The following is a 24,859-nucleotide window of genomic DNA, read 5'->3' on the forward strand; positions in this document are numbered from 1 at the left end:
CTCTCTGAGAAAGAGAGGAGAGGGGGCGGTGCCAGCCCCGCCCCGCTGCCTCCTATTGGCTGCGCGAGACGTCAGTCCCGTCAAAACTTCGCGTTGATTGGTTTTCCCCTGAGGAGAAGGAGGGGAGAAGGGAGTGGGCGGAGTCGAGGCGCCCCACCTCTCTATGGCTGCCGGTCATTGGACAGTTCAAGCTGACACTGCCCCTCCTGCGCGCTGTGATTGGGCAAAGCCTCCAGGCGAGGCCCCGCCCCCTGTCGCCTTGCCGGGCGGTGTTGGAGCGCGGCGGGATGTCCTCCAGAACCTTCTGGAATGTGTGACGTCACGGGGGGCAGCAAGGCGCCCCACACAGCGCGCGTGGGGACGGGCCGCCGCCATCTTGGGGCTGCGGCCTTGGGTGGGCATTGCGGTGCCTTGGTTCTGTGTCTTGTGGTGCCTTGTGATGCCTTGCAGTACCTTGGTTCTGTGTCTTGTGCCCATTCGGATGCCTGTGGTCCAACTCTGGAGCCCACACCCAGGAGAAATGCACCATCCCGGCTGCAGAGCTGGGAGGTGATGTGCACAATGTGCTGCTGTGGTGATACAAGCATAGTGTAGCTGAGTGGGGGAGGTTTCTGGATGGGGTATTTCACAGTGATATTCAGTTCTGCAGCAGATCAGACGTAGCCTTGGTCCCTCTGCCTGGCCCTGTGCTAGGGCTGGGGTTAGTGATGAGTTTTCTGGTCTCCTGGTGGCATGCAGGTGGCTGCCCATGATCATTAATGCCAATCCCTGAACTGAGAGAGTCAGTGTTTTCACTGTGCTCTCCACACAGCGCCTGAGTCATCCTGATATTAAACCAGCACTTACTGTTATCTGTCTATCTTGCTGTCTATTTGTTTTGCTATCTGTGTGCCTTGAGGGATTGCTGCTCTTGATACAAAGGGCTCGTGCCGTTCATCCAGCGTGATGCCAGAACCCTGGGACTGCAAACTCCTTCAATTCCCTTTCCCAGTTCTTCATCAGTGAAGGCATTGCAGCCCTTGGGCAAGGCAGGCTCTGACTGTGTCTGCATTCAAAAATGACCACTTCAGCTGCGTGGGCTGAAAACAAGGACAGCAGGAGCAAGTGTGTTGTCCCAGGAGGCTGCAGCATGGGGCCTGCATGCAGCCTGGAAGCTGCCAGAAGCAGAGCAGAAGGGTCAGCAGAGCCCCTTCCTTCCTCTCTAGGTGCTGTGGTCAGCTGTGGTCTCCTTAACCAAAGCTGGTCTTCTTCCACAGGCTGTTACCCACCAGCACATCCGGCACCCTTTTAAAGAAATGCCAGAAAAATGCAGGGAAGGGTGATGGGAATAATTAAAGGTATGAAGCAGTTTCCATACAAGGAACAATTACATAAACTAGCTCTCTTCCGTCTGGGGGAAGAAATGACTGAGGGAGGGATGACGGAGAATAATAAAATCATGTGTGTCTGGGGGAAGCTGAGCAGGGAATGGCTGTTCAGGCTTTCTTCCCTTAAAGTGCTTGCTGCCATCACGTGCTAAAATTGGCAGTGGTACCTCAGGGCAAGAGCGTGCTTCCTGCAGCCGTTTAGGATTAACCTGTGGAGCTGCTGACTTTGGTGAGGAGGATGCTGAAGGTGTGAAAAACTTGACTGGGGTCAGAATGCAATTAAGCAAAGAGAAAACCCAGTGCAGACTGATGAGCACAGTGGTGGTTTTTCTGGCTCAGAAAGCCTCCAGGATGTGAGCTGCTGGGGTCAAGGAGCACAGTGTGGAGGTATTTTTACCCTAATCTACAGCTCTTCCCAAGGCCTGCTTTGGCAGTTGAGCTTCATCCCAGGGAGAATGGGGATGCTGGAAACCATGGCTTTTAGCTGTGGGACAGTTATTCTGTTTGGTACACATCTTACATAACTATTTAGTGTTTGAAGGTCAGAGCAGCAGATGAGGCCTTGAGCTCTGCAGCTCCCTACATGCATGCTAGGTACTGAGTCCTTGGCTGCTGTAAAGACAGCAAACACAGACCTCTCCCATGGCCCTTCCACAGCCTCCTCAGGCTGGAAGCTTTTGTGGGACACTGCTCAGCCTGCCTTTGGTGCATGGATCCCAGCATGGCTGAGCAGAGAGGCAAGAGCCATGGCACTCACTGCTGCAGTGCCCCCGGTCCTGCTTAGGCTCCCCTGATCCATGTGACACAGGGAAGTCTGGCTGGGCAAGCTCCAGAGATACATCTGAGGACACCGGGCTTGGCGGCAGCAGCAGGGTTTGTACTCTGTTCTCGACAGTTGAGAGCAGCGCCCACGTATTTGGTGCTGTCTCTTCCTCCTGCCTGTTCCCATCCTTGGAGATGCCGCCCTCCTTTTTCAGCACCCAGAGCTGCAGGATGAGGAAAGGGCTGAAAGAAAAAACCATATCCGTTTTTTGTTGGTTTTTTTTGTTGTTTTTTTTTCTTTTTTTTTTAATTATATCACTCTTTTTTTTTTATTGTTGAGTAGCCACCTCCTTCCCTACCTGTTAGTGTCCTGGCTGTGATCTGAGCTGATTATATCTGCAAGGTGGTGCTGGTGGTGGGTTGTCTTCCAGGTCTTGGGGTCACCTGCATGCTGTGTAGGTGAGCTTGGTCATGAGGGCACATGTATTTTGTTCCTCTGGACTCTGGCAGTCCATGGCCTGTCCCCAGAGCAGACCATCCACCTGAGGTGGCTCTGCCAGCCACCAGTATCCCCACCATTGTTGGGGACCTCAGCATGAGGCCTGCCTGACGCTGAGCATGAGGGCAGCCAGGTGGAAAGGGTCCCCAGGAGGTGTCTTGCCCGGAGCCCTGCTCAAAACAGGCCGACACAGGATCACATTGGGTTGCTCAGGGCTTTCTCTGGGCTGGTCTTGAAAGCCACTGAGAACTGTGGCAGCATCAGAAGATTTTGTTCCAGCAGCCTCTCCCACGTCCTTGTGGCACTGTATCTCATCAGAGCTCCCCCTCAGACTCCTGAGGTCACACGGGAGGAAGGGATTGGAAATGGCTATTAATGATGATGATGTTTAATTTGTCCTTGCCCATTGATGCTGAGGATGCCGGCTGCTTCCTCCCCCTGCCAGCACTGCCGCCGGCCGCTCCGCGCCATGCACCTGCGGGGGTGGCATAATGAGCCGTGTCCTCAGCTCAACCTGCTGCTTCCTCTCCCGGCAGCGTCTGAGCTGACAGCTGGGTTATTTCTTTTTCCTTTCTGCCTCTATTCTCAAGTGGTTCACAGTCAGTGTTGGCATCCGGCCTCTGACAGAGACCTCCCCCAGGTCGATGATGGTGAGCCCCCATGATCTTGGGCTCTCCTGTGCATGTCAGGTGCATGGAGATGGGAGTGGTTCTCCTTAGGAGGACTTGGTCCTCTCCAGTTCCCACAGCTGTGCCCAGAGGAGACATTCCAGAGGAGTGGCCAGAACCAAAGAGTGGGAGTGGGATGGGAGGTCAGCAAGGGGGAGTTCTGTGATGTTTGGTGGGAACAGGATGCCATGGGGGGATATGGTTACAGACATGGAACTTGAGCCCAGAGCTGTTGAACCCAGCATTTGGTTGAGGTATTCAGTGCTGAGAGAGCGTGATGGGGGCTGGGATCTTGCAGCACTTGTGTTCTACCCATCTGCACCCTTTACCCAGCACCCGTGCTGTGCTGAGGAGCATGAGTGGCATCCATCACCTTTGGGGAGACATCTGAGCATGCTGGAGTTCAGCATTGCTCCATTTGAGCTTCCAGCTGTTGATGCTTGCTGTGCTTTCCTCAGTAAAGAAGTACTATGGCACCTGATGGTTTCTCCTATGGATAATTTATACTTTTTAAACTACAGATGTTCCCTGCAGTGGTGCTGGCTGTCAGGGCTGCTGCTGGAGTTGGGTATGCCAGAGCCAGACAAACCCACCGTGTTTGTGTGTGTCCACGTTGCAGATCTGCCTGATTTATTCTATCGTTTACTCTTACAGCCTTCTGTGTAGCACAGTTTTGATAGGACGCCCCAAAAGCTGAGGGAACGCTGAGCTCTCCTCTGAGTCACAGAATATGCCGAGTTGGAAGGGACCCACAGGGACAACCAAGTTCATCTATTGGCTCCACAGAGAACTGCCTGAAAATCAGACCTTAATCAGCTGAGGGTTCACTCAGGTGGGGACTTAGAAGTGCACAGTGTTCCTGTGCAGATGTGCAGCTGTTGGCCACATCTGGAGCATGGGAGCTCCAATTCCCAAAGCCAGTTCTCAACCCAAGGTAGTGGGCTGGGAGGATGCAGCACTGCCCAGAGGTGCTCAAGGCACTGGAATGAAGCTGTCTGTGTCTGAAGGGTCCTGGGATGGGGACATGGTGTAGCCTGGCAGCAGCAAGAGTGAGGGGAAACAGAGAGCTGAGGTTAAAGAGGGTGATGTCACACACCGTGCTAAGGTTTGTGGAAAGGGAGCGAGCAAAGAGGTGAAAGTCACATTGCAGAGTGGTTGGGGAGCAAACGAGCAACCCTATCTCCACCTGACAAAGTGCTGGGAGAATTAATACTTGTGCAAAACCAGCCTCCAGCTAATTTCCCCTGTGCCTGAGCCTTCAATAAGGGCAGCAGCGCTGAATGCGCAGCCTGAAGCAGGGAAGAAGAGTGGGAGGGAGGCGGGGAGGAGAAATTGTCACTGCTGAAGGGGAACAAAAGCTCGGCGCGTTCGGGTGTGCCTGGAGCGGGGCGGCTGCGCTGCCTGCGGCCCCGGGGAGCTGCCGCATGCTGGGACGATTGCAGGGCTGCTCCTTGGCACAAGGCTGCCCTTCAAAGCGTGTAAAGCCCAGCGGGGCTGTGGGAACAGCGCGTGCACAGCCTGTGCTGGTAGAGAGGGAACGCGATTTGAGCTGGTCCCAAATTCTGGATAAAGTGGAAGAAAATGAGGCTGTGGGACTGGAAGTTGAACAAGAGGGGCACCTTGGGTGCTTTTGCTTCCTTGGGGTGCAGTGCTCAGTTCCTGCGATGCTGGGTGCCATGCGGGTGCTGCACCACAGCTCGGTGCTGCCGGGAGGCTGCCAACAAAGGGTGGGTGGTGGAGATGGGATGTTTCCTCGAGCACCCTTTTTTAAAGTAAAATTAAAAAAAAAAAAAAAAAAAAAAAAAAAAAAAAGAGAGAGAGAAGTTATTCTAGGAAATGAGCTGAGCGCACTCCTTATTCCCGCACGGTGCATTTTCTTGTCCCACCCCCAACCAGAGTTATGTAAGGACGCAGGCAGAGCAGGGTCATTCCAGGTGCACACAGGGCGCAGGCGACTCTGTGCCATGTATCCTGTGCATGGAGCAGAGAGCCATGTGTGCATGTTGTATGTGCACATGTTGCATGTGCTCTGCATGGCCGTGTGTGCACACTTGCGTGCACATATGTTGCATTAAGAGTAGAGTTTTGACTTTGCCAGGGTCTTACCATGAGGGCTTTCACGGGACAGTTCTGCAAACATTAAAAAAAATATATATAAAGGTGGTTTGTTGAAGTAACAGACAGAACAGGTAGGGCTTGCCATTGATGAATGCCCCAGCAGCAACCGCGTCAGTGCATGTCAGTAGTGCTGGCAAAACACTGGGTATCCTGTGTGCTCTTCACCAACAGATAAAGCACAGCACTTAGCAAGAAGACATCACTGTCCTGGGGGAGGAAGAGGAGCGCAGCTTCCCATCACCACGTCTGTCTCCTTCATTCTCCCTTCCTTTCTCTGCTGCTCATTTCTGTCTCTCCAAGATACTCTCCCTGATATCCTGAATCATACCTGTTTCCCTCCATGGGGTGATGTTGAACATCGTTTGGGTGGAGAGTTGAGTTCTACATGTCCAGTATGAGGTATTTAATTAAAAGCTCTCGCTCTGGGTATTGTGGCCTCTGAGAGTCTGTACTGATGTGTTACCAGCTTTTGTCTCAGCCTTTAGCCAAAACAGGGCTGTTCTGCCACCAGACCTCCTCCTTCAGCTGCTTTCGATGCTGACATCACAAATCTCCACTCCACAAGTGTGGGTGCCCCTCTGCAAAGGGGGGATTTCACTGCAGGTGAAATCTCCTCTATCCATGAGCCCCCCAGGACGGATACAGGGGGCCACGTCCTTAGCATTTAGGAGCTGAGCGCTGCAGGCAGCAGCTGTGGGGGGTGTCCTGGGAGGGCCAAGTTCGTCTGGCACAGAACCCACCCTGCTCCCATGCTGCCTGCACCTGCTGGGCTTCCGGGGAGGCCGCATGAATGAGGCAAGTCGCTATTTCAGCGCTTCCTCCGGCGAGGCTTCTCCTTTAGAGGCAGCATGTGTGGGCGCTGCCTGCGTATGCGCGGGGGCTCGCTGCCTGCGTGTGCGGGTGGGTGGCGATGGGGGCTTCGGGAGAGGCTTTGCCACGTCAGGGAATTCACGCCGGGGGCTGACGTGCCCCCGCTGGCCCCACTGCATCGTCTGCCGGGTGCTGCATTGTGTAATGGTGCTGATCCCTGCACCGGGTTTCCGGAATGCCTCAGATGCCCGCTGTTCCTGCAACACAGTGACATCCCCTTGGTGTCCCCCCTGTAGGGGGGGGGTGGGTCTGTTGCAGCAGGTGAAGGGGTCTGCTATGGGGAAACGCCTGTAGCACCCAAAAAACCCCCCACCAAACCAGACTGCTCTCTTTGTTCTCCCAAATACCTTTCAAGGAAAGTATTTGCTCCAGGAGAAATTTGGAGGTTTCTCTGTGCACTTCTCTGCCCTCAGCTCCTCACAAAGAGGTTTTGGATCCAGGGAGGATGGAGGGCACCAGCTCTGGTACCACTGAGAAATCTCAGTTTCTGAAACCTCTTTGGGGGACTAAGGAGAGGGACAGAGGAAGGGCAGGGCTGGGTCATGGGTGAGAGCCCTCTGATGGGGCCATGCTGCCCCATGACACTTTGCACCCCACTGAGTGGGTTTGCATCTTCAGGCTCAATCCTGCATAGTGAGTTTTCATGGATATGGGAGCCAGAGCCCATTCAGTGTCGCTTCTTCACAGCTCCCCACTCTGCCCTTTCCACCCATGGTCAGTCCCTTTTGTCTACTGCACTGCATGGGTCTCTGCAAGGAGGGGACGTGTAAGGACATTGCATACCAGGAGCTATCAGACCTGGCCTGAGGTCCCACAACTCATCTCACACCACACCGGGCAATGGGGAGCAAAGGAGGTGGCACCTGCAGCAGCTGTTCCATCCCAGAGGTCCCTGTGGGTACAGAACAACCAGAATGCAGAAGGCTGAGGCGAGGGGATCCACTGACACTTTATCTCCTCCACGTCTCCAAGTCGGCACAGTGTTGCCATGCTGCTGTCACTGTTGCCATGCTACGCTCAGGGTGTCGGAAGAGGATATCAGGTTGCTTTGAGTATGAGGGGACCAGAGATGGAGCTGGGGTGATGCTGTGTCCCCTGTGCCCCCCTCACTGCCATCCCAGGGACCTGGTGGTCACAGAGATGCCACCACTTGTGGGAGTGCTGTGATGGGTGGTGTGCCCAGGCTGGCTGTCCTTCCCTAATTTCTTATCCTGGATCATGGCCTCTGCCTCAGCATCTCTTCTTGCCTCTTTTATCCTGCCCAAGGTGCAAGGTGGGAGCACTGCTGTGCCAGGCGGGAGATATGCCACACAGTGGGGTCATTTTTTCCTCTTCATCTCTGTATTGATAAAAATTAGACTCACATACCCTAGGCTGAATGAATTTCTGCAAGGCCAGCACCCAGCTGTCCCCCTTCGGCAGCTGTCCCCACCACTGGTCCACAGCAGTGTGGTTAATGTGCCCACAGCTGAGCATGGGAGGTGAGCAGAAATAGCTCCTGCAACTGCCCTGCATGGACGACTGGGCAGGGATGGGGCTGTGCACACCCAGCACTGCCCTGTGCAGCAGCTGTGGGTGGGTTTCTCCATGCCTAGATATCTTTGGAGGGAATTCATATGGAGATGCAGGCTCTGTGGCATGGCGAGCCCTGCGAGATGTTGGCTGTGGGATGGGGCAGGGCAGGACCGTGTTTCGCTGGAGGTATTTCCTCTGCAGATGTAGAAAGCTCACACAGGGTGCCAGCCCCCAGGTCTCCTGCTGCCTCTTCCCAGCCTGGTACCCAGGACCAGGAAGGGGAATGCCGCCGAGACATCCCACCAGCATCCCCCCTCCATCTCCCTCCTTCCAGCCCCCCCAGTGCTCCACCCCCACGCTCCAGCCTAAATAATTCCTCCTCTGCCTAGTGGTTTGCAGTCTGCTCTATGTCCCTCCCTTAGTCATCGCTCAGCCAAACGAGACAGATATAGTTGTGTGCGGCTCCTCGCGGATCGCTCACTCCAGCCCCCGGATCTCTGTGCAGCTGGTCCCTGGCTGTCTGCAGGGTAGTCAGGTGCCCCCTCTTAGCTGCCCTTGTTACTGTTCCACTGTCAAGAATGGGGCTGTGATAGCCCCATTGCGGGTGTGTGGGGCAGGCTGGGGGCTGCTCTGCCCCTCAGCCGGGTGCATGGAGTGCACGTAACCCAGTCTGGGCTCCATGTCCTCAGCCCACTCCTTCCCAGCCCAGTGCCAAGAGCTGGGCTGGCTTTCTGGGGTGGCTCTAAGCCAAATCCATGCTTTCCAGGTATCCTGGCTGCCTTCCTCTCTCCCTGGCCAGCCAGGCTATGCTTCAGCCCATCAATCCTGGATGTGCCTTGCCATTTGTCACCGCTCCATGCACAGTGTGAGCTCACTTGATGAGACCACATGTGCTGACTGTCAGACCCAGGGACACATCCTAGAAGGAACACGGGTGCTGGGGATCATTCGGGGGGCGGGCATGAGATCATACAGCTGCCCACCCTCGCTTTGCAGAGGTAACGTCAGCACGGCTTGGGTCTGCTCAGCTAAATAGGAAGGCTGAACCCATCTTTCACCTCACCGCAAACCATTTCCCACCCCTCCTTTTTGCCCTCTATCCCGTGTGCCGCCTCCCACTCCTTTTGCAAGGCCGGGGCGATAGGAGCAGGAAGAGAGAGGAGCACAGCACCCGCTGTCTGCGCTGCTCCCAACACCGACGCAGAGGACCTGGACACTGCCTGAGCGCTGCGTGGGCTGCTGCGTGAGTCACAGCCTCCAGCACAGCCACTGCGGGGAGCGCAGAGCTCACAGTGCCCACCGTTCACCTCTTGTCCCTGCACCGTGTGGGTCCCCGCGGCTCCACGTGTGAGCAGGACCGTGGGGATGAAGGAGGTGGGGCGTGGGGAGGTGGTGCCGGGGACACCTGAGGAGTCAAGACCGGTCCTGCGTGGGTGCAGGATGGTCTGTATGTGAATGTTCTGTATGTGAATCGTCTGTATGTGAATGGCAGGAGCGACACCGTGTGGCCACGGCGCTTCTCGGGCAGGGGGCACCTTGGGGACCCCGCGTCCCATCGCAGCCTCTGCTCCTCCTTCCTGCCCTGGGGCAGCGATGGGACGAGCCTCAGACATCTCACCGCCTTGCTCCAGTGCCACCATGTGTACAGACACTGCCTGGGTCAGCTCTGCCCTCCCCAACGAGCGGTGCGCTCCGGTGTGGGGCACATTCTGGTTACCTTCCCGTTGCACTGGGCCATGAGCAGGGGATTGGATGGGAGCGCTCTCCTGCACCCTGTGTTGCAAAGCCCCCAGCTCATCTTCCCCACAAGCAGAGACGTTGGAGTGACTCAGCAATGCCTGTGCAATGGCTGTGCGCCCAGCAGAGGGTGCCACCGCCCCGCAGTGCTGCTGCAGGATCTCCTGGAACAGCAAGGACACCCTAAGTGCAACTTAGGTGCACAGGCTGCTCAGGCTTCCCTAGGGGCAGCAGCACATTCTCCGCTTGGCCCAGCAGAGGTCACCATTCCTGGTGGAGCAGCGTTCAGGACGCCGGCAGCGCCCTGCACATCGCCCACCCTGTGCTGGCAGGATGGAGGCATGTTCCGTCTCCCATCTGGGGGTGGCAGACTGCACCTGCCAGACCAGGGGCACGCTGGGCACACTCACACAGGTGAGTGCAGCATCACCTGCCCATAACATTCTGGCTTCAGGTACTCAGCCACCTACCAGCTTGTCCTTCTTCCTTCCACCATCCTCTTCTTCAAAGCAATGGTTACCTGGATTTTCCCAGCTGGACACCTCTGCTGTGGAGCGGACCCAGGGGCAGCCGCTCTTACTGGGACTCTGTAGCAGTGGGAGTGGGCTGCAGGAAAGCACCCCTTTGCGGGCAGCCTTGGAAACCAGGTGTCATCACCAGCAGCTTTCCCTGGGCTCTGCAGGGATATGTCTTGTACTGGAGAAACCCCCACCCATCAGCATCACTCTTCAAACACCTCCAGAGGTGTGTGTGTTCGCCAACATATAATCAGCAGCCAGAGGTTGGTTGGACACAGCTGTTTAATGGATACTTCCCAGTACAGAGCGGAGGCCGCAACACCTTATATCCCCAGCTGCCTGCTCGCTCCAGTCATGTTCCAGCCAGCCAATGCCCCACCTCAGACCCAGCACCTGAGATGTTGCACTGGCACATCTCCCGGCCTCACGTATGGCCTTAAATCTCTGTGATTGTCTCACAGCTTGCAAGGAAGGGAGCTCCTGAAGGGGAAAGGGAAGGTCTACAGGGGGCGGGGGGGCCATAAAGGGGTGAGCAGCGCCCTGATGTGCGGAGGGGGAGCCAAGCAGGATGGTGTCTGCATTGCCCAGGATGAGGAGGTGGGGGGGAGGTGGGTGCTGCCCTGAGGGGCACCCAGGGATGTCAGCGCTGCGGGGTGGGGATACCCTGCTGCACAGCCCCCCTGCATGGCACCACAGCCATTCCCAGCCCCCTGCATGGCACCACAGCCATCCCCAGCTCCCTGCATGGCACCACAGCCATTCCCAGCCCCCTGCATGGCACCACAGCCATTCCCCAGCCCCCTGCATGGCACCACAGCCATCCCCAGCTCCCTGCATGGCACCACAGCCATTCCCATCCCCCTGCATGGCACCACAGCCATTCCCATCCCCCTGCATGGCACCACAGCCATTCCCAGCTCCCTACATGGCACCACAGCCATTCCCATCCCCCTGCATGGCACCACAGCCATTCCCATCCCCCTGCATGGCACCACAGCCATTCCCAGCCCCCTGCATGGCACCACAGCCATTCCCAGCTCCCTGCATGGCACCACAGCCATTCCCAGCTCCCTGCATGGCACCACAGCCATCCCCAGCCCCTCATGGCGCTGCCTCCCCTCCATCCCTGCCTCAGTAATGGCGGCCCAGCACACCGCCCCCCCCTCGGCATCATGTAATCCAACACAAGGGGAAACGGGGAGCAGCTGCTTCCTCGCCAGCCAATCAGCTGCCGGCTCCCCGCTGGCAGAGGGCGGAGAGCCGCGCGGGATTGGCAGGTGGGGTAAAAGGGGCGGTACTTCCCTCAGCCAATGGGGTGCGGGGCCGGTCGCCATGGCAACGGGGCTCCCTGCGGGGCGGCAGGGAAAGCCTCGCCAACCAAGATGGCGGCGGGCGGGAGGCCGGGAGTTAGGGCGGGAGTTGTTAGGGCTGCAGGTGGATGGCGGCACTGTTGGGACGGGCTGCCAGGATGTAGGCGACATTCTCCCGCAGGAATCTGGGCCAGTCGATGGGCCTGTGGGGCAGATGTTGTCACCTCAAAGCCCACAGGGGGGCAGCTTCAGCGTCACCTCCCCACTGCTCGCCCTTCGAGATGGTGGCCCCCCACCCCTCACCTGGCCTCCTCCTGCTCCGACACCAGCAGTGTCTTCTCCTGGCTCTTGGCGCTGCCGCTGCTGGCCGGGCTGCTCTCCGACATGGGCCCAACGTGGCTGATGCTGTGGGGCGACACAGTGCAGTTCAGCCCTGCCGCAGGCAGTGACTGGCAGGGAAGGGCTGAGCCACGGAGGAGGAAAGGAGAGGGCTCCTCAGTCCGTACCTGACATTGCAGGATGGTGCCTCCTTCTGGTGCTTGCGGAACCAGGCGTGCTGGGCCTTGTGGCACTCCCCCTCCCCAATGAAGCCGCTGCCATCCTGGTCCAGGGCCAGGAAGGCGGTGCGTGCCCGCTCCCGCTCCTTGACCGTCAGCAGCCGCAGCAGGGAGTTCTGGGGACAGAAAGGGGAACACCGGGTTTGTGGGTCCCCCACTGCTGGCTGTGGAAGATCTGGGCAAAGCCCCGGGGTCACTAGCAAGTCATGATGGACATCCCACCCTCATGCACATACCGGTGGCCGGAGTTTCTGCAGCAGCTGGATGGACTCGTGGGAGAGGAAGTCTGGCCACTCGATGTGCCCCTTCTTGTCGGGGTCCAGGGCAGAGAACTGCAGAGTGGCTCGCTCCTCCTGCGCCTCCTCCATGGGCCGCTCAAACTGCTGCTTGTGCACCAGGTGCTTGTAGTGCAGGAAGTCATCCAGTGTCAGAGAGGTTTCTGTGGGGACACATTCAGAGCAGCCCTTCCTCCAACCTTCCTCCACGTGCCCAGGAGCATCCCCCCCATTTCCCTTTCTTCCTTGCTGTGTGACACACATGGCTGCCACCTTTTGCACAGCTTATACCTTCTGCCCAACAAGTTGACACGCCAACATGGGAGCTGTGTGCAGGGTGAGCAAGGGCTCAGCCCATTCCATCACAGGAAGGATACACACCTGGGATGATCTTGCACTGCCGCAGTGTCTCCATCAAGCTGTACATCTCCTCCTCTGTCAGCAGGAGGTTAAGGTTGTCCTAGAGGGGAAGGCAGGGGGAGTGTTAGCACTGGGTGGCAGGGGGGAAGAGAGGGGACAGTGTCCCCAGCCCCATGGTGTCTCCCTATTAGTATTGGTGATGGAAGCTGAGGAACTGTTGAAGTCCCATCACCCTGGGGCAGGTCACAGCGTTGGACCCTAGTGGGCACTCACGCAGTAGTAGCAGCTCCAGCCTGTCTCAGTATGTGCAGTCTCTGTCATCTCCACGGCACTGTCGTTCTGCAGGTAGCCCATGCGGCGCAGGCAGCCATCATGGTACACCCGGCTGCAGACGCGACAGGGGAAGAGGCTCTCAGCTGTCCACACTTCACAGATCTCGCACATCTCATCATTGAGGACCTGTGGAGCAACGCTGCAGCTCAGCACCATGGGGTGCCCAGCATGATTCCCTGGCTGGGGGCTCTTTCATCACAGGTATTTGTAGGGGTGCAGATTCTTGGGATAGTAGGGGGAATGTCTGGATTGGTGGCCGGTTGGCCTTATAGGAGGGTGCATGGGTTCACAGGAATGAATGAAAGGTGGAAGGGTATGGCTGTAGGGTTGGTGGGGTTGTGACTTCTCTGGAGTACAATGTTGGTGTGGATGAGCAGACTGTTAGGCTGTAGGCTGGCTGGACTACAGGCTTATAGTTGTGGGTAGATGGGAGTTTTGATTTGAGAGTTTGCTGACCTGTGAATGGACAAGCTGTAAAGTTGTTGGTTGTCTGGGGTGCCAGCTTGTAGTTGTGGATGGATGGTTAGGGTTGCGGATGTGGTTTGGTGGCTATAGGATTGCAGGCATGCATGAATAAACTATGGGGTAGTAGATCCACTGGGCTGTGAAAGTTATAGGTGTGGATGGTTGGGTTGGTCTGTAAGGTTGTGTGAACCAACACACACAGTGGGTCACCCCAGAACAGGAAAGATCCTGCTCCCAGATTCTGCCCTGCTGAGCCACATGTGTTCTGTGGCTGAGCCTGTTGAGCCACCTGTCTCGGGGGAGTCTGTCACCACCTTGCAGGCACTGGAGATGCTTGCACATCCCCTGTGTGTCCCCAGCACTGGCCTCATCCCTACCACCCTGTCCCCATGCCTTGCTGCTTGCCTGCTCCCGCTGTTCCAGGCTGATGTCCAGTGGCTCATCATCGTGCAGCTCCCGCTGGGGCCGAATGAAGGCGGGTGGTGTGAACCTGTTGGCTCGATCAAACTCCTCTGGCTCCACACCTCGGCCATCCCGCAGCCGCTCCCACGCAGCCTTGCTGGCGCTGACCTCTTCTGGCTGTGAGGGCCCCGCAGATGCCTCCTCCTCTGCCTCTTGCACTGTCTGCTCCAGTGTTCCCCGACGTGTGCCACCAGCCTCCGCCCGCCTCCGTGCCACCGGCTGCTCCCGCAGCCCATCTTTGAAAGCTGACACGGCCAAGCTGACCTTCTGCACCTTCTCCACCGTCTGCCGTCTTGACATCAGCACCCCCATGGTTCTGCAAGGGGAGGAAGGTGCTCAGTGCTAAGCTTTTCTGGTGTAATGCTGTAGCTTACTGCTACAAGGTACTGCTTACCAAGACAAGTCCCTGGTCCCCAGAATATGTACCCATGGTAGCGTACTGGGAACAGTGCTGGTAATGGTAACCATGGTGGCTATGGGAAGAAGGACCCAAACCCATACTGAGCTCTTGAGCAAGGAAAGTCTGAGTTTTGGGGCATTTTTCCTTACCCATCCTGCATCTCAGCTTCAGCTTAACAAGGATTGCTTGCAGGCCTTTTACACAGCAGACCAGTGGATCCCAGAGGGCCAGGATCACTTGTGGCCCTGCTCTTTGCTTGCATGCCAGCAAAAAAAGTGTCTTTAGCCAGATGAAGGTGCAGCACATCCTACCAGTGCCTCACTGCATCACAGCTCATGCTGGTTCTCGTATCTTCCCTAGATTTATTTTCACCCCCAGGTCTCTTCATCTCTCAAGCTCGTATGTATATATGTGTGTGTATCACTGACCTAGAGCTGAGCACCCTGCTGTCCTCCTCAAAATGTGGCCTGGGGCTGGCTCCCCCCAGGGGAGGCTGGGCCGTGGAAGAGCTCTGAGGTGCAGGAGGGTAGTGGAGCAGCACGTAGGCTTGGGGTATATGGACTCCAATAAGGGACTTTGGTGCAGAACTGAGGGAAGAGCAGCTTAGGGCAAAATAGGGAGGGCAGCAGAGGCAGGAAACATGTTGAGCTCTGTCTCCGTGCAGGTGGACATGATCCCAGGCTGCACAAGTGCAAAGATGGAGTGAACTGAAGCTGGGGAGAAGGAAAATTTGTTCTCCAGTGGCGTGGGGCACAGCATCACCCCACAGGGGTCCCAGCACTGCACTGTGCCTGGCTGGAGTGGAAGTAGGGAAGATGCTGCAGTCAAGAGGAGCTTCCAGCCTGCACCAGGGAGCCCCGTAGCCTCCCTGTCCTTGCTGGAGCTGCACAACTGGTGGCACTCAGCACCTATGTAAGCGAGGATCATTAGCGCAGCCATCTCCCAGCCCTTCCAGCCTCGGCAGCACACCAGGAGGCAGGGATGTTCCTGGGGAACAAGATAATTAGCAGCAACGATATCAGTGGGATTTCACAGTGGCAGGATGACCCAGCTCTGCAGGCGCTGCTGTAGCAGGGAGCCTCGGCACAGTAATTACAGCTGCCCCACATCTGAGCTGAGCATGCAGGCAGGCAGCAGATTGCGCCTGCACCAAAGCTGTCATGCAGCGGATGCGTGGCCCTGCACTCCCACTCCTGCCTTGCCAGCCCCTGCTGCACCACCCTGTTCACGTGCGTGAATGCACACACACATGCATAGGCATGCAAAAACAAACACTACTAGACACACATATGCACGTAGCTTTCTAGCCCCTCCAGTTCTAAGACCATCTGTGCACACGTTCTCACATGCAGTGCTGTGTGTGCACACATGGTACCCCATCCCCTGTACAGGGGGACACGTGTGTCCCCAGGAGCCACTACAGGCTTGGCACATGTCTTGGGAGTGTGCACAGGTGGGCAGGGGTATTTGCACCCATCAGCTCCCGCACACAGCTTGTGGTTTGGGCTTTGGAAAGGTGGGAGCAGAGGGGAGCTGGAGGCACGTGTTTAAGCCACAGCAGCAGCATTGCTGCGGCTGTGCTGGTGGGAGGGAGGATACCTGGATGTCTCTGCCTCCTTGCAGCATGGCCAGCCACTGCCTGGATGACTCAGGAGCCCACCGGCCATGGGCAGGGTCAGCTCTCCTGCTGGGCAGCACTGCAGCTCTGCCTGCAACCCACAGGGGGTACAACAGGGAGAACTCCTCAACCTCCTGAGCTGCCTTTGCAGGTTCCTATGTCCCTGAGCCTTTCCTTGGCCTGCTGCTGGCCTCATCCTATCCAAGGATGCAAAAAAAAAAAGGAAAGCACTTGGTACACCAGTCTCCACTGTAGCTGCTGTTCCCCAGGCTGGGAAAGCACACGCTTATGACATGCCCCATGCCATCGCCATAATGTTCCTGCCTCCAGTCCCTGGTGATCATCCTCTTCCAGTGTCAACCTGAGTGTCCCCTGCCTCCAGCTGCTGTATGCCCAGCATTGAGCCCACAGGCCATTACACTTCTGTCATGGCTCGTGTCTGTTCTCAGCCCTGCTGACCTTCCCATCTCTGCTAGAACTGCATGGCTGGACTTCTTCCAACCCAATTTTGCCCCTCTCTGGGTGCCTCTGCAACAGGATACCTGTACATTTAGGGGCTGAATGGCTTCCTGCCACTCACATCCTGATTACTGCATCCTGCGTCCCCACATGTCTCTGAGGGAAATTGGCTCTATTATTGATGCAGCTGCCCCTGGAGATGCCCAGCAGTTCAGGATCTGGTGCTGTCACCCCGCTTACCTTGTCCTGAAGCACTGGGGCCTTGACCTTGCTGCCGGGCACCAACACAGGAGCTAATTTTAGGTTGTGGCCATCAAAGAGCTAAATCTGAGCTGGTTTTGGCTGCAAACACCCATTTCATCTGAGTCCTGCCAGGGGCAATCGCAGCAACTGTGGGCATCTTCCCTCCTTTCGTTTGCTTCGATCATCTACATCCTATCCTGCCTTATCCCCCAGGTTGCACTGCTTCCCCGTGTTCTTCTGGTGGCAAATGCTCTTTGCTTCTTCATCTCTGGGTTGAACCACAGTGAGGATGCACTTCACCCCCCAGACACTGATGGATCATTCTTCCCAGGTCAGCAGGGCTCTCTGCACAGGGGAACTGAGACATGGTTTGTGTGGGGCTGGTGGCCAGCATGGAGGCAGCCTGGGAGGAGGGACTTGGGCTGGCCTGGGCACCGCAGCCTTGTGCTGGGTGCTGGCTTTGGCTGTACACAGAGGGGGGTGTGACGGTGTGGGTGGATGTGTTGGGTGGATGTGTCACGGGTGGGTGCGGAGCGACATGGTGCAGTGTGGGTGTAGTGGTGGCTGCAAGCACAGGATGGATGTGTCGGGAACCAGCTGTGGGTGGATGTGTTATGGAACAGCTGGGAGCACAGGGTCGCTGTTACAGCCCAGTTGGATTCTGGGGGGCTGCTGCAAGGGCTTTGGTCATGGCACAGGGGCTGGCTTTGGGTGCAGGGTGGGCAGCAGCTCAGTCAGCAAAATGAGGTCTTGGTGCGATGCAGCCATGAGCATTGGTATCCCTTGCACCAATCCTGAAGGAGAGGCAGCAGGGGTGTGTGAGGAGCAGGACCCCCTTGGGGAATGATGCGCCTGCCCCCCTCTCCCTCTACCCAACCCCAGCTCCCATGGGCCAGGTGAACTCCTTGCTCTCACGAGTCTCATGGTGATTTTATCCCCAGTGCAGTGCCTGAAGCAGTCCCAGGGGAGCAGCATTAGGAATGGAGTGCAGATGTGGGTGACAGCCTGGAGATCCCAGGACCCAAGGCAGCTCAGTCTGAAGGGCAGTGAGCAATGCTGGGAGGAGCTGATGCAGCCCTGGCACAGCCCTGCCTGCTGCTGCCTGCCCAGGATAGCCCACATTCCATCCGCTGAGCTGACCTGTGCAGCCAGGGGTCCCCAGAGGGGTCTGGCAGCTGCCCCCTCCTCCCATCTCCCTGGCAGATGCTGTGTGTTGGGGCCAGGATGCTGTCAGGGCTGCTGCAGGGAGGTGACCTGGTTGCAGTGTGGCAGAAGGGTCGGCGGCATCCGATGCTGGTAGCAACCTCCTCACCCTCTGCAGGGGCACGGCAGGTCTGGGGGTGCGCAGAGCCCCAGCTGTGCAGTGTCTCTGTGCTGGGGACACCCGGCTGGTAGCTGCTGTCCCTGCAGGATGAGGCTGCCCATCCTGCCGCACCATGGCTGATGTTATAGGTGTGTCGCACGTTTCCATCTCCCAGAGGGGGATGAAAATGCCATGACAGCAGAGTCCCTTCCCCTGCAGCAGACACAGCTCCCACTCAGCTCCCCACTTCTCATCTTCAACCCCAGCACCCACATCAGATCCCCACCTCCCCCGCAGGACCCTTCTGCACCACCCACACCCCCTCTCCCAGGTGCGTCATCCCGGGTTCCCCCCTCACCAGCGCCAGGACCCCAAGCTGACCCACCCACGGGTGTCGCGATGCACGGCCAGCCCACGCCACTCGCTGAGCGAAGCTCCAGCAGCAGCAAAAAAAAAACACTTACCAGGGTCCTGTTGAGAGCACAAGCCCTAGAGAGCTGCCCATACGATGCCCATCGCCGCCGCTCCCGGACACCACCTCCTCTCCACCCCGCGGGTGCTCAGCGCATCCCGCGCTCTGCACGCGAATCCCCGCGGCGAGGCTGGTACCCGGGGAGCCAGAGCCGTGCGCTGAGCGATGCAGGAGACAGCGAGATGCTGAGAGCGGATGCCGGTGTCTAGCGCACACACACACACACAGACGGGGAAAGCAGGGAGCCTGTGACTGGGGCTGAGCAGATGCAGCCTGGTTTGCTGTCCCTGTACCAATTGCTGCTGAGCTGTGTTAAACAGCTCTGAGAGAACGAGCTTTTTTTTTTTTTTTTTTTTAACTGGGCTGGCATTGGCTGAGGGATACCAATAAAAGCTTCCCCTGCAAATCTTCTGGCCCCGGGGCTGAGCTGCTTTTCTTAGAGACAACCTCAAGGACTACAGAGCTGGGGCTGCTGTGCTGGTGCAGGAGCAGGGGGCTCTGCTTCCACCCCAGGATCTTCCCTGCATTAAGCCCCAGCCACAAATTGCTGCCGCTTTAAACCATTACCTGCTACCCATCCTGTTCTGCTGTGGGGAAGGGGCAGGATGGTTTCTGTCTCCGTCCAGCCCTGTCCTCCCAGTGCAATACAGCACAAAGGGGTTTCAGCTCTCCTGGACTGGAAGGCTGCACATTGCAGGGCTGGGGGCGGCAGGAGCAGTGTGGCAGAAGGATGGGCTCTGGGCTGATGAGGAGGGAGCAACCCCCAAGCACTGCTGCTGAAGGTGGGGTAATTGCTTCATCCCCTTCACCAGCATGGTAAGGGCAGTCACTCAGCCCTTGTCACCCTTTTGCTATGGGTACCACTGGCTGAATGCTCTGCTTTCCTATTTGGAGGTGCCCACCATACCTGGGTATGATTTAGGGTGCTCAGATCCCTCGTAGAAGCAGCTCCCAGCAGTGCTCTGGGTAGCTCTGTTTGAGTAGAATGCTGGACCTCCATCTCTGGACTGAGTGACAGCCCTGGAGCTGGTGATCCTGCAGCTCCTCGTCATGTGTCAGCCCTGTGGGAGCTGACACAGGTCCCACTGCTGCTGAACCAGCTGCAGTTACACACCATGCCGCCATAAAATCTATCTCATCCCCTCCATGTCCAGTCAGGAGTGTGCTGAGACCATCTGCAGCTCTTGTCACCCATGGCTGCACCAGGCTGCTGCACTGGTGTCCGTGGCTCCTTCCCCAGTGGCTGCAGATGAGCAAAGCTGGTCTGCAGGCAGGATTCATCTGCTTGCTGCTTGTGCTGTCAGCTCCTGTTGTGCCTTGCTCCATCGCCTGCAGAGCCTCATCACTCTGCCCTGATCTGGGGAGCCACAGTGCACAGAATCCCTCCTGAGGATACTTCCCAGGATGGTTCCCTTTTGGGTGGGCACTGAGGGACGTGGTCAGTGGGTGTGGTGGGGATGGGTTGGTTTTTATCCAAGGACAAGATGGTCTTAGTGGTCTTTTCCGACCTCAGTAATTCTATCATTATTTGCTGAATGTGGTGGAAAGGTGCTGGGATGCACGTGGTGTGGAGGGGGACGGAGAAAGTGACAGTGAATCATAAATGGGGCCAGAGGAAAACATCTCTGCAGCCGAGTGCTGGTCCCAGAGGACTGGGGAAGGAGGAAGTAGTGGAGGATTGTGCTGGGAGGCTGTGAGAGCATTAAGAGATTCTGTTGGTGAAGCCCTTCCCTAGCAGAGCCATGCAGGAGATTCATTCCTGGAAAAGCAAGGTGAGGAGGAGCTCATTCTCTGCTCAAGCTGTGGGAGGGTCTGGGGGTCCTGCTACCCACTGTCTGGGTACAGTACTGCCTGGGAAACACCTGGCAATCCTCATGGTGGATTCTGTCCCTTCCATAGCATGATCAGATGTCCCTTCTGCATCAGGGCTCAGAGCCTGCACGGGGCATCCAGCAGCCTCTCATTTGCACAGGATGCAGGGTGTGGAATGTGGGATGCAAAATGGAGGACATGGGATGCAGGATGTGGGATGCAGCATGCGGGCTATGGTGTGTAGGATGCAGAATTCAGGAAGCAAGCAAGATGTGGAATGTAGGACGCAGGATGCTGCAGGATGTGGGATCAGGGATGCAGGATGTAGAATTGTGGGATGTGGGAGGCAGAATGCAGAATGTGGGATGCAGGATATGGAATTTGTGATGTGGGATGTGGAATCTGGAATGCAGGACGTGGGATGCAGGATGCAGGATGCATGATGTGGGATGCAGAATGCTGGAAGCAAGACATGGGATACAGGATTCAGGATGCTGCAGGATGTAGGATGCAGGATTACTCAGGATGTGGGATTGTGGGATTTGAGATGTAGAGTGTAGTATGCAGGTTGTGGGATGCAGGGTACAGGATGCAGGATAATGCAGGATGTGGGATGTGCTACTGCACCCTCAGCACCCTCTGCCCCAACACCCCTCTCCAAAAACCAGTGTATCAGAGCAGGCGTGATGGCAACAGGCTGGGAGAGCATTGGCATTGGAGGCAGCTGCTGGGGGAGGGCTGCAGGGGTGGAGGTGAGAGCTGAGCTGCAGCGGGAATGTGCTTTTTCGTCAGCTCCCCTCCTCCCTCCCCAAATCTCGCATGACGCCCGCGTGTAGGTCACCGTCTCCTGCAGCGACGCGGCGTGTGGGCTCACCATCTGTGGCTGTTCTGGAGCCCACAGCCCATGAACACCGCTCTGTGCAGACACCTCTGCTGCCGGCACCCGGTCCTGCAGCCAGCAGCACCTGTAGGGACACGGGGAGAAGAGGGGGAGATAAGGGCTGGGGGATGAGCCCGCTGTGAAGCGGGCGGCTGTGCGAGCTGGCGTCGCTGCCAGTCGACAGGAGGTGGTGGGAAAGAGAACTTGTCAAAATAGCGAGAGATCTTTTTTCAGGAGATTGCAAGTTTGGCTGATGGAGATAATAGTGTTGAAGTGCTGCGCAGAGAGTTCGCATCCGCGCTGGTGCGGGAGGCGAGGCTGATGCCAAAATCAGCATGAAATGGGATAAAAACCATCTGCCTATTGGGCTGCTGTATGAGGCTGCAGCGGGGAAGGGCAATGCACAGCCCATCACTGCATGCAGGAGCAGGACTGAGACAGGGAGGGAGGCAGAGCACCCGTGAGCAGAACCTGAATGAGGTGGGGAAGGCATGGGTGGTGACTACCTGCCTCATGGCTGTGGCTCTATTTGTTTGCTCTCAGCCATCCTCCCCATCATGATAAGGGGAAAAGCCAGTTGCAGTCAGTGCCGGGACCTGGGGAGGGGCTGCAAAGAAAAGACATGATCTGGTGATGTGGATGGATGTTGAAATGGCCCATGAGAAAGCTGAGGGAATGTGCTGGGGTGTGTGAGAGATGGGTGCTGTGTCAGTGGGAGAAGGAAGACCACAAGGTATCCTGTAATGGGCTCCTGGCTGCAGGAAGGTGTTCCCCGTGTCTAAGCGTGGAGCCCTGGGTCTCTCCTGACCTGCTGCAGCTGGTGACTTGCCAAGCCTGGAACTGATGAGATGACAGTGCTCCCTCTGGACAGATAACTGCCGAGCACTTTAGAGCTCTCTCCTCAAGGAGCACTCTGGCAGGCATTAGCTAAATTACCTGCTCTGTAGGGCCACTCCAGCTGGCTCCCTGTAAGCAACCTGCTCTCTAGCCTGTCCTTTCCCCAGTGCCCGCGAGACCTCGAACCGGGTCAGGGCCAGATCCTGTGCCCATGGCTCTCTGGGACTGGTGCCCAAAATGGGGACATGAGGGCAACCAAACAGTGGAACCCTTGCAGGGGTAGCATTGATCCCCATTGGGATGCTGTCCCTGCAGCATCACCCATCCCTGTGCCCACCAACTCAGCCGCAGGGCATTTGAGCATCCTCACAGAGGAGCTTTTCAAGTGGAACGGAAATGCCTAATGAAGGCCGACTTCATTAAACAAAGCTGTCACAGGGATGATTGCTGCCTTCCTGAGCTGCTTTATGAACAATCCAGATGTGCAAGCGGCGAGGAGTGAAGTGAGGCAGCTGGGGAGGGAGCAGCTTCCCATGCCTCCATCCTGCTGCTGAAGGCACTGCTGGGCACAATTTGGGGTATGGATGTGAGCAGGCAGCCCCTGTGGTGGGGGGCAGCTGCGGAGCCCATCTGGTTCCATTGCAGTATGTCCCAGTGGAGCTGGAAGCTGGCAGTGATGGATCCAACCATCGCATCCCACTGGGGTATGGATGGGTTGAATTGTGCAGTCAGGATTTGGCATAGCTTGTGCCCAAGCCAGGAGCTGCGAAACACTGTTGGGTGCTTTGATTTAGACACATCCACAGTGCTTGCAAATCAGACCATCACCTTTGGTGTTCCCACTTTACCCCCGGTGGGCAGAGCCATTCCCATCACCTCCACTCCCACACCACAGCATCCTTCAGGGAAGTCTTATGCAAAGGCTTGTCCTCCCTGGAAGCCTGGAAACCCCATTCCTTTCCCCATCAAGGGGTCTGCATGTGCTGCATGGGCAGCATCTTGCAAGAGGTGGATGGGGGGTGGTGGGGTGGTGGTAGTGAGGGCACGGGGAAAGCCCAGCAGAGCAGCAGCCCCTGCATCAGTCCTGCACTTGCCTCTTAATCAGCTAATAGTATGTTTGGGGTTTCAGGCGAGGGCCCCAGCCTGGTGTAGCCATAACAACCGCATTAGCATCACTTTCAAACATTTACCAGGCAGACTGGAAATGCAGAGGGGGAGATGAAACAACAACAAAAAAAAACCCCACGGAGCTGAGGCCAAACGGGGTTGATGGGAGAGCAGAGTAAAAGGGCTTTCTGCGCCTCTTTCATTACACCGCAAGGAGTCCTGCAGGGCAGAAAGTGCTGATTAAATGAAGCAGCTCTTGCTGGGCTAAAGAGGCTTTTTTAGGGAAAAAGAAAATGTCCCTGCCTGCTGGAGTCTGTCTGAGGCACTGCTGGCAGTGACATCGTCTGGGTTTCTTCAGCACAGGCTGGTGCTGCCTGTGAGATGGGGACTCTGACTGGGGGGGTGGGAGCTGGCCCAGGAACCTGCTGTGAGCTGGACCCATCCAGCACCTCCTGCCCACCCTTCCTTCCTGGTACTGCTCTGGCATGAGCCCTTCCTCATCCCCTGGACAGCTGCTTCCCAGTGACGTAGCAGCCCCAGTAAGGGGGATGTAGAGAAATGAGGGCATTCCTGCCCCCAGCTTCCCCTGCAAGCCCATTAAGTAATAAAAATTTCATATTCGGAGCTGCGCTGTTGCCCAGAGCACAAAAAGGTTTTTGCAGGTTTTAGTCAAAAGAGAGTTGTGTCATAAGCGGGAGATCAGCTGCTGCAAGGACATACAGGGAGAGGGGAAGACAGGTCAGAGGAGGGATGACATACAAAGAAACCTAATTTCTGAGGGTGACGTGGCTTTTTTGACATCCTGTCTTGTGGGATGGTGGCATCTGAGTGTCCCCAAGTTCCTGTGCCCGCAGCCCTTGGCTGGGCTCTGACACCCATCTAAGCCACATGTGAGCCTGGCAGCACCAACATGGTCCCTTCTGTCCCCCCATGTCCCAGCCATCATTTCTGCAGTGAGCCTGGTGCCAGGCCCTGGCTTTTGCTGAGCGTCTCAGAGCAGGCCAGATGGCTTTGTGTTGGCAGCTCACTTCTGCTGCGGGCAACATGCAGGCAGACCACTGCCACAGTGCAGATCAGGGCTTCAACAGGGCAGGAAGGCACATTCTCACCTCCCGTGCCACATGCTGCTGTAAGCAGTCCTCTGTTATGTCCTTCCACAGAGCCAATTGGATGCTGATGATAGAAGTCATAGGCACCCATGGCCCCTCTGTTGGGTGAAACAGGAGATCCTCCTGTTGAGTTACAAGGTTCAGAGCAGACCCCTTTGCTTTCTGCTCTGCTTAGACCAAGAGGTGAGGAGCCCAGGTACAGCTGGATCCACTCCTAATCCCACGCTTGGTCAGTGGTTTATGGCTAAGGGATTGTTTGTGCACAGCCAACCAAAGAGACAATCTTCACAAAGCTCACAGAGCTCACCAAACCATTAGTCACTCAGCAGGATCTGCATGACAAGGCGTCTCTTGACTTCATGCTGTCAGGGATCTCTGCGCAGGCGTAACCTCAAGAGGTGTCCCTGCTGGAGGGGAGATGCTGCCGTGTGGGAGAGCTCGAGGGGCTCCTGATCTGCTCTGCTGATGGGGTTTTGTGTGGGTGGAGTTGGATTATTTGGTTTAACATTTGCCAATCTTTCACATACAATATACTTACATGCAATAGACACACTAATCTCAGAGTTAGTAGAATCAGGATGGATTTTAATTAATTAAATTTAATTAAAAGTTCCCTTTGCTGTCAGTGGCCATCCAAGCAGAGTCCCCCACCAGTGGTGCTCTCCATCCTCCTTCACTCTTTCCAGTACCCGGTGTATCTTGTCTGTATCACAATGCACAGTTCTGTGCCCACTGTTTCCAATGTGCTCTAGCAGTTGGCACAGGTCATCTTATAGTAGTTTCTTCATTAGTGCGAGATTGAT

The 24,859-nt window shown here is 56.7% G+C and overlaps 1 protein-coding gene across 1 annotated transcript; it reads right to left on the reverse strand.

The window, feature by feature from the left end:
- Window positions 1–10,318: 10,318 nt before the first annotated feature.
- PHF24 (PHD finger protein 24) lies at window positions 10,319–18,643 on the reverse strand. Its single transcript, XM_015848453.3, has 8 exons — window positions 18,304–18,643; window positions 13,760–14,132; window positions 12,830–13,015; window positions 12,578–12,656; window positions 12,158–12,360; window positions 11,871–12,037; window positions 11,668–11,769; window positions 10,319–11,567 (listed from the first exon to the last, which is right to left on the reverse strand). Exons 2-8 carry the CDS (start codon window positions 14,126–14,128, stop codon window positions 11,477–11,479), a joined length of 1,197 nt encoding a protein of 398 aa, XP_015703939.2. The 5' UTR covers window positions 14,129–14,132; window positions 18,304–18,643; the 3' UTR covers window positions 10,319–11,476.
- Window positions 18,644–24,859: the final 6,216 nt, after the last annotated feature.

The sequence above is a fragment of the Coturnix japonica genome, chromosome Z (genome assembly GCF_054131305.1).
Source record: "Coturnix japonica strain WE chromosome Z, WE-NBRP24, whole genome shotgun sequence".
Classification (NCBI taxonomy): domain Eukaryota; kingdom Metazoa; phylum Chordata; class Aves; order Galliformes; family Phasianidae; genus Coturnix; species Coturnix japonica.

What these genes read in the sequence shown, in the direction of transcription:
- PHF24 (XM_015848453.3), bottom strand. Translation starts at nt 14,128, where the DNA reads ATGGGGGTGCTGATGTCAAGACGGCAGACGGTGGAGAAGGTGCAGAAG. An exon ending in GCCTGGAACAGCGGGAGCAG is followed by an intron (nt 13,016 to 13,759) that starts GCAAGCAGCAAG and finishes GTTGCTCCACAG; the next exon opens with GTCCTCAATGATGAGATGTG. An exon ending in GCACCATCCTGCAATGTCAG is followed by an intron (nt 11,770 to 11,870) that starts GTACGGACTGAG and finishes GTCGCCCCACAG; the next exon opens with CATCAGCCACGTTGGGCCCA.